Consider the following 12,197-nt stretch of genomic DNA (forward strand, 5'->3'; position numbering starts at 1 on the left):
AAAACATATGAGAAAAACATCTAGAGGAAGAAGGAGACTAGAAGTAAACATCTACAAGGTCTTTACTCCAGTCGAGTCAAAACTGACCCACAATCCTGGCAGCCAAGGCAAAAAGGCAAATAAGTCTTGTACAAAAATTATTTTGTTTTCTATTTAACTCAAAGAAAAATCTGTGTGTATGCCACTGTGTGTGTGGTGTGTGTGTGTGTGTGTGTGTGTAAGTCAGAAGACAATCTCAAGTGTTGGTCCTCCACTTCCACCTTGTTTGAGTCTCTTAGTCTCTTGGTCACCATTGTATATGCCAGGTGAGCTGGCCAGCAAGCTTCTGGGAATCTCTTATCTCCTCCCATCTCGGAATTATAAACAAGCACACCATGTCTGGCTTTACATGGGTTCTGAGGATCCTACCTTGATCTCTCATGTTGATGCTGCAAGTGCTGTACTGACTGAGCCCTCTCCTCAGCCCCCAATCCATTTTTTAATGAGATGAAATCACTGCTATTCATTCAGGGAAAATCCCCAATTAATCACTCAAGTGAAGCTGGAACCTTGTAGACACCTCTTCCACTTCTTAAGGCACAGTATACGGTGTGTCTGCAAGTTAATATGGCTGTATAAACTCAGGCCCAGGAGCCAGGAAGAAGGCTCAGTGAGTAATGTTCCGTTACTTGATGGCTTGAGTTCAGGCAGCAGGACCCACACAGCGCAAAGAGAGAACTGGGTCTTGCAAGTTGTCTTCTGACCTCCATATGTGCACTGTTGTGCATGTGTGTGCACGGACACACACACACAATGAATAAAATACAATTAACTCAGTAGTCCTGGGCCACCTGAACGTTGTATAGTTAGGACAAGTGTTTCTTTCAAGTACCTCTGCTTGCTTAGGCAACATGAACCAATAGTAGAATCCTTGCTCACCTCTCTTTCCTCCTCGATATAAAATTCTTTCCTTTGCCTCAGTGGAGGAAAATTCAAATCTGTATTGTCTAACAGAAATGTATCTGACACCAAAAACAACCCTTAAAGTAAAAACAATGTTGACTTCACCAGTGCTTTTCTTCACCAAAATTATTCCTGCCTAAACAGATTCTGGCAAGAAAAGGAAAATGGTGGCCATTCATTGAATACTTAACTTACTAAGTCCACCCAAAGCTTTGAACTCACAAGCCCATGGTGTGTAGGTAAGGAATCTGCTTTAGGTTAGTTAGTGGTTTATTCAGTGACATTGGGCTAAAACACCACACAGCCAGAATTCAAAGCCAATATTTATCTGTGTCATGTCTGCTCTGAAACCAGCTCTGCACACCCCTTGAGACTGGCCCTGTGTCTGTGTATGCAGCAAGGCCGAGGATATGGTGTGCTGTGCGCTGCATTAGGCTCTGAGAGGTGGAAAATACAAGGTTTCTAGCATGCAGGATATAAATAGCTAAAACCCACATCTTCTTCCTCTTCAAACAGTTCAACCCAGTTCTCACATGGCTCTAGCCATAAAACTTCTCATCCTCTAATGTCAGTTTTAACCCCCTTCCTTTCATGAGGCTAAGCCAAACTTTGGTTGGAAATGCCAAGACAGTTATGGTCAGCTATTTATCATTGATGAAGCCACAGATCAGCACTGAGTAGCCAGCTAGCCTAGTTCCAAGCCCAATGAGCAAACTCAATGGTTTATGATTTTCCCACGAATTTCCTTCCCAGCCAAAGAAGGTGTTCTTAATACCAAAGAAGAAATCAAGAAGAAACTCAATGTTTCCTTTAGCAACCTTCAACTAAGAAGGGGACTGGTTACCTCAGTGCCAGAGTTTAGGCAAGAGCCAGAAATGCCAGCCCCTCAATTCACACCCAGGATCCTGTTATCTTCTCAAGAAGGATGTGCGACACAATCAGAAGCCACTAATGTATTTCATGTTATAAATTAGTAAGACGTTTCATTCTCTCAAATTATCACAAAGCCACTCAGGACCAGAGCAGCTTGTGCTTGTTCAAACGTCTCTCTTGCTTCATCTGATGAGAAGTAGCCATGCATGGACATCACAAAACCCAGCAAGGGGACGGCTTCTTACCCCAGAGAAGGCAGGCAGGGGCCAGGCTTCATGGTTATTTGAGAACTACTTGCCATGACCTTTGGGAAGAGCTTTGGCTACCCTGAGACACCTGGCAGCAAACCCACATGTTTGAAGATACTTTTAATTCAGACCCTTTTTTTCTCATGAATGAAAAATTAATGAAGGAAAAAAACAAACACCACAGAACAACCATGGTCCTCAGGCCTCCAAACTTCCTTTACTGGAAAACCACTGAGAAATCAGCTCTCTGTGAAGGAGTCATGAGACAACAATCATCTTCCTTTATGAACCAAGCACAGAGCAGCCAGCCTACCACATCCCTTCTAGCAACTCCCAAACACCATGGACATCTGCTAAGCATTTCTGACCAAGGGGTTTCACAGACCCCAACCTCAGCCCTAAGCTTGGTGAGTTCAAGGGTCCTCCTGGGCTGATGAACACAGCCTCCCCAAGTTAGCAAGAGACTGAGCCTCAGCAAGCCCAGGGGAAATGTGCTTGATGGCATACCCCTTCTTTCTGCCTTCCTACCTGATTTCACCATTTTCTCAGTTCTACTCATTATATTTGTCAGACTTTGAGCATGTGACAAATCCCCATGACAATTCAAAAGAAGAAATGATTTGACTTGTGATTTCAGATGTTGGGGGGGTGGTGACCACAGTCATCTGGAACTTTGGGCCAGAGGTGAGACAGAACATCATGATAGCAAGACTGAGGACCTGGTGTCAAGTCAGGAAGAAGAGAGAGACAAGAGGAGATGGCAAGACAAGAGTTGAAAGCTGAAAGTCTCACTGCCAGTGACCTACTTCCTTCAGTAGAACCCCAACTTAAAGCTTCCACTGCCTCCCAAAATAGCATCACTAGCTGGGGACTAAGTCAATGCCTGAGCCTATTGGGGACACTTCATATTCAAACCCTCATACTCCTTTCTCCAGTTGTCCTTGGATTCGCCTCCCCACAGGGACACTATGAGCTCCAGGAAGTAAACGGTGATTCTTGGAGGGTGGAGAAAGGAAAGAAAAGTATCTTTTTATCTCTCAAGCCCAACGACATTACTCATAAAGACAGATGCAGGGTGCCCATCATATCGTAACTTCAGGGAGGAAAGTCATTGGAAAGAAAAACGTCTAGAAGGAATTCACAAAGGAGAGAATCAGAGAGGACAACTGGCCTCCAGCAATCACTGAGTTTTCTTCCAGTGGCCTTCTGGGGACACAACCTAGTACCCACATCAGCATGGGCCAGACAGCCATCCCCACTGCTTCCTCCAACCCCATAACCATCAAGAAGACAGAGGACAAACTGAGGCTATATAGAAAATGAGACTTACTGGAGACTACCCAGTAAATCATCAGCAGACTCAAGTTGAGAGTCTGGGTGGGTTCCTACACACACTTTAAGAAAACCATCCAGAGTGTGTGTGCTTGGAGCAGAGAAACCACTAAAGAAGTGTTATGAGCTGTTGTCCCAATGTCAATAAGTCAGGACTCCTTGAAGGGAGCAGATGGGTAGTATCAACCCACAGATGACTTGAGTATGATCCAAACTGTCATTACTACGATAGTTTTGAATGCCCTAGCAGGGAAACTCAGTGGGACCATAGACTGTTTCATAGGATTCTTGTAGAGTACTGGAAGAGGTGAAGGAGAAAGAAGAGAGAGTATCAGCTGTATGCTGTCAACAGGAAGAGTGGTCTTCTTCAACAGGGGAACACTTGGAGCCATGTCCATGTGTCCAATCTCTCAGCCCGTAGCTGCCTTACTTATCCATTCATAAAGCTGTGCAAGGATGAAGACGAAAGCACAGCCCCAAGCAATGACCCAGCTTGCTCCTGAAAGAACACATTCAGAGCAAATAGTCTTTCTGAGGTGCAACGGAAGACCTCATCACATAGGACTGCACTTTGGATGGGATCTGAGTTTTCTCACAAGACAGCTGCAAAGCCAAAGGAAAGAGACTTTAGTAAGAGCCCTGCAAGTGTGCCCACCTTGTGAAGGAGAGGTGGGGAAGGCTGTGTTCACTATAGTTTGCTTGTCTGTTGCTGTGATAAAACAATGGAGCCGAAGCAACTTGGGAGGTCAATGTTCATTTCGTCTTAGTTCCATCAGTCCATCATTGAGGGAAGTCAGCTCTGCTGTGTTTGCCTGTTTGTTTAGCCAGCTGATTAACTGGCATCACCAAGAGGAAAAGCATCTGTAACTGATCCATGTAGGATGAAATTAAGTGCAAAGCGGGGGCTGGGCTTTGAGGAAAAAGGATAGAGATGCATAACTGGGATCTCAGTCGTTTCCCATTAGGACACAACTCAGGACCTAAGTCTTCTTGGATAAGATTTCACAACAGATGTCCAAGGAGACAACAGAAAGAAATGAGCTTAAACCCCAGTGACAAGTTGACAAAAAAGCCCTTGGCTTGCCAGCTCCTCTGGCACAACTCTGGCTCCAAAAAACCAGATCCGGGGCATCTGTGAGGAGGTACCTGCTCCTAGTGTCACGGTGACTAAAACAATAAGTGGGTTACCCCGATGCTGAGCAGATGGTGGTGTGCCCAGGATGTGCTATCATAAACTACATAAATGAAATGATGATGTGCTGTCACTAATATCCAAGTTAGCTACCTTAAAATGTGGCTGTGCTCTGGAGGATTTCTGAATATTTAATTTGCCTCTTGATAAAGGAGAGAGAAGGGAAAGAAAGGGGCACTAATCCTGAGGTCTTGAGTAGGAGAAAGCCAACACCAGAGCCTTTGCATAGGATGCTCTGTAAGTCAACTGCGCAAGGAATTATTCATTATCTGCAAATAGCATCTAGAATCAACCATGTTCTTGGGTCATCAGGCAATTTGTTCTTTGAAGAAAACATTATAAAAATCTTCAAATCCTTCTGTGATTGAATGAGAAGTTCCATAGCACAAGGCTACAAACTCATGATGCTATGGTCTGAAGGTCCAGTGTTGAAACTTCATGGTCCATGTGATGGTATCAAGAGGTGGAAACCCTAGAAAATGATGACGTCATAAAAGCCGGCCCCCCACCCACATTGTCAGCAAGATTCACGCCCTTATAAAAGAAGCTTCATGTGTTTGGTCCGTCTACCCTTCCACCTCCTACCAGTGAGGGCATAGTGTTCCTCCCGTGGTGGACACAGCCTCCAAGACATCATCTGGGAAGCAGAGACTAAATCTTCACCTGGCTAGGAAATTATCACCACAGAGGTCTTGGAAACCCCAGACTCTAGAATTCTGAGAATTCTGTTCTTTTCTTTATAACATGCCCAAACTATGATGTTTTGAGTCTCTGACTCCAAAGAAGAAAACCTGCAACTCATCTCTCCACCAACAGGCACATGATCAGGCAAGTGTGGAGGGTGTGGTCTAAGCAGCCCTGAAACAAGCAAGCAAGTACACCTTTTGCATCGCATATCTGCCATCATAAGACAAATCCTGATGCTGGGAATGGTGGCATGGTCCGTACAGAGGATGCATGGATCTAAGAAAATCCATTTCATTCAAAAGGCAACACAACACACACATATGTTCTCTTTACCCGGATTATTCACAAGGTGAATTACATCAGGAGAAGAGGATAGAGTAAATTGTAGGACATTATGCACAAGCTTCATAACTTCAGTTTAGGTGGAACTTGTCAAGAGTTCTCACTTCAGGTACCATCTTTTGGCTGGTTAACAAATGTGTCAAAGCTGGGAAAGTCTGGCCATTCCCAATGGCTTCCCTGTCAATGTAGATCGAAAACTCTGATGTAAGGTGATGCTGTTTCAGTCCTCTTCCATTACTCTGTACTGGATACAACTATGACACAATGAACATAGGCCTAGCCACACCGGGGCTAGGACTCCCATGTGACTTCAGTTCTTGTCCTTCTGTGCCTCCACAAGCATGGGTCAACCGTGTAGTTTCTCAGAGCTTCAGAGTCATGTGTCAAAGCAAGGCTCTGCTCACCTTCCTTGCCACCACAAGCCCCAGTGGACTTAGGCCCATCACTTAGATAATGAGGCAACATGCTTGTGAGGGTCACAGCACTAACTTCCTACTGCCTAGAGGTAAGATACTATGGGCTGGTCCAGAGGACCCTAGGCTGGAACTGATCTGAGTTCCCCTTCCATGAGGACTAGCTTTCCATGTGAGCTTCCAAAGTAGGCAGGCAGCCAACAGTCCTACCCAGATATGATGTCTATGAACCACAACAACCAGAATGGTATAATAACCATATAGATGCAGTAGTGACACACATATCTTGGTGGTAACCAATTGGTCTCTAATTGGACTCAAGACCCACTCAATAAGAGGGATACCATGACTGGTACTGGAAGCCTAGGTTACCTAACCAGTGCTAGTAAAATTGTGGCTATTTGTGGGGGCTCTACAATCACTAATTTACTAAACGAGCATAATCCTCAACAATAATCTTTTGTCCTTATATGTACAATAAGTCTTCACCCCTCATCAAGGAAACCTCTCTTTACAAAAGATGGAGATCACTACAGAAAACCACAACTAAGCCATATGCAGACTTGTGGAGCTCAGTCCGAATGGATACATCTGTAAGACATTCTGACACCTCCTGCCCAATGAACCTTGTGGAAGAGGGAATGAAAGGACTGTAAGAGCCAGAGGATCAAGGACTTTGCTATGAGATTGTCTTTTCTAGTAACATCAGGAGCTATACTCATTAAAGTTTCACCAAGATGACCACCCAAATGTGAGCTGAACAAGGAGGACACCAACAGATGGGATGGGAAAAGCCCATGAGGCCTCAACCCTACACAAAGAACTATCAGCAAAGGAGTAAAGCTGAGAGAGAGAGAGCCAGAGGGAAGAGCACACCAATTGGTTATCCAAAGCCAAATGGACAGTCCTGAAAATATACAGAGAAGGAACCCTATGCAGACTAAGCAGGTTATATTTGAGAATGCATATGTACAAATACATATATACATTTAATAACAATTGATGAAAAAGGCCATGAATTTGAAGGAGAGCAGAAAGGGGTGTATGGAAGAGTTTGGAAAGAGGAAAGAGAAAGGAGAAATAATGTGATTAAAATGACACTCTCAAAAATAAACAGCAACAACAAAATACTATGGACTGTGGATACCATCACCTTACCTAGCCCCTTCATGCACCTAAGTAGCTTGAAAATGTCCTAAGAGAAGAGCCAGAAGGAAGGCAAGGAGATGAGAAAATAAATATAAAAATAAAGTGAGATAGTCATAAAATAGATTGTGTTATGGAGAGGTACAAATAGGTGGTAGATTAAACATGATCAAGAGGATACACAAAAGAGAAAATATTTGTCAAATACCAATTTCATGTGTTGTTCATCAATCCCAAGCCCCAGGTTAACTCTCCAGGCTAAGTCCACCAGCCAGGCTGAGTCAATGGATCTAAGCAACCAGCCTTACCTGCCAGATGTCTGAAGCCAGCCTCCCTTAGAAAGCAGCAGCAGGTGTTTCTCTAAATCCTTTCGTTTTGGTTTGCTAACAGGTGGCAAAGGGACAATACCCAGCTGGCTGCAAAGACATGGCCGGGGCAACAGGATGCCTTCAGAGTGCCAAGCCAGCACCAATGCCAAGATGAGGCCAGCATCTCTCTACTAACAGGCTCAGAACAATGACAGTATCAAGTATACATGACTTCAAAGTAGAGTTCTATACAAAATCAACTGAATACGGAGTACCTAATGTTGGCTTATTATATTCATAAACGCTGGTTTAAGCTTGGAAACCATTCTTCAGTGGGGCAGTACCACTATCCTCAGCTTCCAGGTCATTCATTCCTACTTTGTTCCTGCAAAGTCACATTGCAAACTCGGAACCCAGCATGCTTTCTCTAATATCAAAGATAGACAAAGACAGGGCTGCAGTTAGCTTTTCCTGAAGCCGACAAGAGTCCTACCTTGTCCACCCCTGCCAAAGCCCAATGTTCCCAAGTACTATTCTCATTAACATCCTGTGATGCTGACTTCAGCTGCTCACTGCTGTCGCTGTTAGAACGGTAAAGCTGTTACAGCAAAGTCTTGATTAACTAGAGTCCTGAGAGAATTCTACCATGCATCCACACAGCAAATGCTCACTTAGTACCTGCCATGGGTTCTATAGCCTCCCAGGAATTGAGAATGCTAAGAAAGAACAATACAGCTCCCCCTACTCTCAAGTAGCTCTCGGCTCCTCAGGGCAGACATGCAAACACATCACCTCAAAGTAGCACACAAAACTCTAAGGCTGGAGAAGACATAGGGGCAACTTGAGCCCAGCCAAAAAGGAGTCTGGAAAAAGGTTCCTGGAGGTGGTGAAACCAGTCCCATAACACAGTGAAGGTAAATAGCTAGGAGGAAGCAGGGGATGGGCCTTTAAGGCATAGGAAGCAAGGTGGAAGAGATGATTGATTTCCACATTTCTTGTATTTTATCTTTAGGACAGAGGAGCGAAAGATAAAATACTTCATGGGCCTGGTTAATTTACAAAAGAAAGAGAGCACACTGGACTGTGAGCTCATGGTCAACTTAATTTCTTGGTCCCCTCCTGCCATTAGCCACAGGCCAACACAGGATAATGGATGCTTTAAAGTCTGAATTTTAAGCCCTGGCAAAATCCTGAATCATCAATAAAAATTCAGCTGTGTTCCCTTGCCCAGGCTCCTCCTGAGCTCGAGGAAGGATGTAAAATGCATCCACTTACTAAGCTTGCTTAAGTAATAGGAGCTCAAATCCAGCTCAAGAGGAGCTTTCCCTATAAAGCATCCCATTTATCAGAAGCCACAAATTCTAGCACCAACCCAGCCCACCTCACCTTTTCCTAACACTGTGGCTCCGGGGTTCTACGGATCCTGTTAGGATTTCCTACCTGAGCTAGAAAAACAGATTACAAACAGCCTTGTGCTACCAATGGGAACGAGCACCCAGCAATGCTCAGCAAAATACCCCAAGTCAGAATTGGGATCTGGGCTCAGCAACAAAACCAGATGTGAGGTTTAGAAACATTAGCCCTGCATTCCTTGACAACTGATTTTATCTCTTGTAGTTGTCGAATTTTCATCCTTAAAACATAAATTATGATCATCAGGTGATTATGATCATGTGAGAATTAAGCAAAATTTGTATATATCTGATACTTCTGTGGTCTTAGGTTTTCCTTGGCCCTCTCTGGGAAACTGAGGCTATAGGCTTGGCACTTACAAATCTGTTTCTCAGATATGAGCAATTCTACAGTAATAACATAGTAACAAAATAACACTGAATCTACAATAGGCTTTAGTAAACTGGGCAAGGCAAGGCTGTAGGTGCCAGCTCTGAAAGGTGGGAGGAGAAGAAAGAAGGAACGGCAAGCTTCAATGGAACCCCAGGTTCCAAAGCCATCAAATGCACACGGAACACATCCTTATGCAAAAGGACATGAGATCTGCACTCAGATCATTTGGTGGACCCTTTAAAACTGCACATACGCTATCATTTATTTCATTTCAACTTGAACACAGATGCTAGAGACCAAGGGATGAACACAAGTTTAATCTTACTTCACCATGAAAGAACTACGAAGGTTAAGCTTTGGGTCAGACACTTCCCAACACCTGCAAATTCACAGGAATCAAAGGCTTGACCAACCCAAATCCAAGTCCCTGACAAAGTGCTTCCTCCTTCTTCCAGCTGCTTCCTGAGTTTTCAGGGATGCATTCTCTTCAAGGCTTTTGTAACCTGGAAGAAACCTGTTGCACAAATCTGAGGTTCTGAGTGGACGCCCCCACCTGGTGGCCAAATCAGGGAAAGCTCCTCCAACCTTCAAAGACAGGTACTTAACAAACAGAAGACATTCCCTGACCTCTTCCCCTCTTTGTCAATCAAGGGCCAACTGGAGAGAAACCAATTGCCTAAAATAGGAAGGGTCTAGGGTCAAGGTCACAGCCAACTTCCTGACCAAACCCTGACAGCCATACAGCTCCTAAGCCAAAGCCAGGAAGCAGCTGGTAGCAAGAAGTGCCCTGTCACATCCCAGGTGTTCTGACAGTCAGAATTCCAGCCCTAGGTGGGGAATTCCCTCTGCTAGGATCCTCTCTTCCTTTTAAAATATGAGTGTATTTTCCAGCCCCGAATCGATACATCTGGAGTTCCATTTTCCTTCTGGCCTGGCCTGGCATTTACCTCCTCACTAGCATGGAGATTATTTCTAGAGGAGTCCCTGGGGACAAACTTCCCACCAGTACTCTCAGGTGCCCAATGCCATAGTCCAACCAAGCTGATAGATGGGCAACAGTTGCAGCTACCGAGATAGCAGAACCTAAACTCTGGGAGGTTGAACCCCGAAACCGTAGGGATGTTCCAGCCTTAATAACCTCATCCCACCTCTGGCTCTGCTATACCTCAACCCCTTGGACTAAGGTTGGAAATCCCGCCCCTCTCCTATTCATTTTCCTAACAGAACACAAAGACCTGCATTTTGGCCTGTCCAAGCCCCCAGTTAGAGCAAAACCAAGTCCTTTTTGACATCAGCATGGAGCCCTAGGAAGAGTAGCACACTCAAGGTAACACGAGCACACACACACACACACACACACACACACACACACACACACCACTATGGGCAGTGTGCACACTACCTCTCTCTGGGATGTATCATCTGAATTGAGTGGCTATCACAAGGGAAGCAAGCTAGCCACCCCAAGAAGAAATGGTGCTTATGGGAGGACCGTTTTTGTCCTACTCAACTGCTACATTCAGTAGAAAAAATTTACCTAATTCTTTTAAGCTTCTGTGACAACATCCCAGAAGGTACCATAAACGCGCACCCGCGTGCACTCGCCAGTCCAAATCTCGAAGTCAGCTCGGGAACCACGTTTGGTTCATTTAAACCCTGGTGTGAAGGAGCTGCTCTCAGTCACACAGCAGAAAACCATGGGCTAAAGCCAGACTGATCCTCCCGCCCCGCCCCAGCCCACCTCCAACCCAAGCCAGAGAGCGCTTCTGAGTGGCCAAAACCACAGACACTTCCTCACCTCCAGGCCTGGCCCCGAACCCTAAAGTGCACGGCCGCCAAAGGGCGCCCCGAGCGGCCGGGTACTCACACAAGCGCGTGGTAGAGCAGCGCCCAGCCCCGCGGTCTCTCCAGGGCGTCGTAGATCAAAGTTTGGATGCGCCTGTACTTGGCGTTGTTCCTCTTGACTGGGCGGCTCAAGGGGGTCTTGGCCAGGAGCCCGATGCCCTGCGGGGTCCTCCGCTGCCCCTCTTCGCGGCCACCGCCCTCCAGCAGCAGGGTCCCGTCTTTGTCGGCCCCGGCCCCAAGCGCCAAGGTGACTTGATCCACATCTCCTGGCGCCAGCCCCACTTTCCGCTCCTCGTCGCCGGCCACCGCCGCGTCCCCTCCGGCGGGGTTAGCTGCCCCGCCGCCTCCGCCGCCCCCTTCGCCGCCGCCGCCTCCGGCCGCCCCCGCCGCCCTGCGAGCCTTGAGCCCCATCTGCCTCGCCCCCACCGGGCGCTTCGCCTTCTCCGCTGCTGCTCTGGGAAGAAGGGGCGCTTGAGGTGCGTGGACGAGGCGGCGGCAGCGGCTGCAAACCCGGGAACTCCAATGCCATGATCCGCGCGCCCCTCCCCGCCCACCCCCCCAAAAGCAGGCAAAGGCGGGCCTCCCGGGGGGCAGGGGAGGTCGGGTGGGGAGTCAAGGGGTCACATCCCGAGCGGGTCCGCCCGCCGCGGGACCCCGAGGGGCGCGGGGAGCTGGGGTCCGCGGGGAGCCCCGCGAGGGCGCGCGAGGCTGGCGCGGTGGCGCTAGGGCGCGCGGCGGCGGGAGCCTGGCACTGAAGCTCCCGGGAGTCGGCGGCGGCGGCGGCACCCGGGCCGGCGAGCCCGAGACAGCATCGCAGTTTATTTACAAGCCCTGTGCCAGCCGCCCTCCCGCCCGCCCGCCTGGCACACGCGCCGCCGCCTCCTCCCTCCTCCCCGCTCCCGCCCGCGCCCAGCCCGCCGCTCCAGCCCTAGCCCCGCTGCAGCGGCAGTAGCAGCAGCCGAAGCAGGCGCGCCAGGGCGGAGCGCTCACCACCCGCAGCGCTCTCTGGTTCCCTCCCTCCTTCGCAGGGGTGGGGCTCCATCGTTCCCGCCCCTTGGTTGCGGGAGGCCCAGGCAGTGCCTCG

At 47.6% G+C, this 12,197-nt stretch overlaps 1 protein-coding gene across 1 annotated transcript in view; it reads right to left on the reverse strand.

The window, feature by feature from the left end:
* The window catches only part of Kcnq3 (potassium voltage-gated channel subfamily Q member 3), a 294,855-nt gene extending 282,903 nt beyond the window's left edge, over nucleotides 1-11,952 (reverse strand). Inside the window, exon 1 of the mRNA XM_028876019.2 lies at nucleotides 11,136-11,952. Within this exon, the coding sequence (XP_028731852.1) occupies nucleotides 11,136-11,524 (389 nt within the window). The 5' untranslated portion in view covers nucleotides 11,525-11,952. The remainder of the gene's footprint in view (nucleotides 1-11,135) is intronic.
* Nucleotides 11,953-12,197: the final 245 nt, after the last annotated feature.

Source organism: Peromyscus leucopus, chromosome 20, assembly GCF_004664715.2.
Source record: "Peromyscus leucopus breed LL Stock chromosome 20, UCI_PerLeu_2.1, whole genome shotgun sequence".
Taxonomy (NCBI): domain Eukaryota; kingdom Metazoa; phylum Chordata; class Mammalia; order Rodentia; family Cricetidae; genus Peromyscus; species Peromyscus leucopus.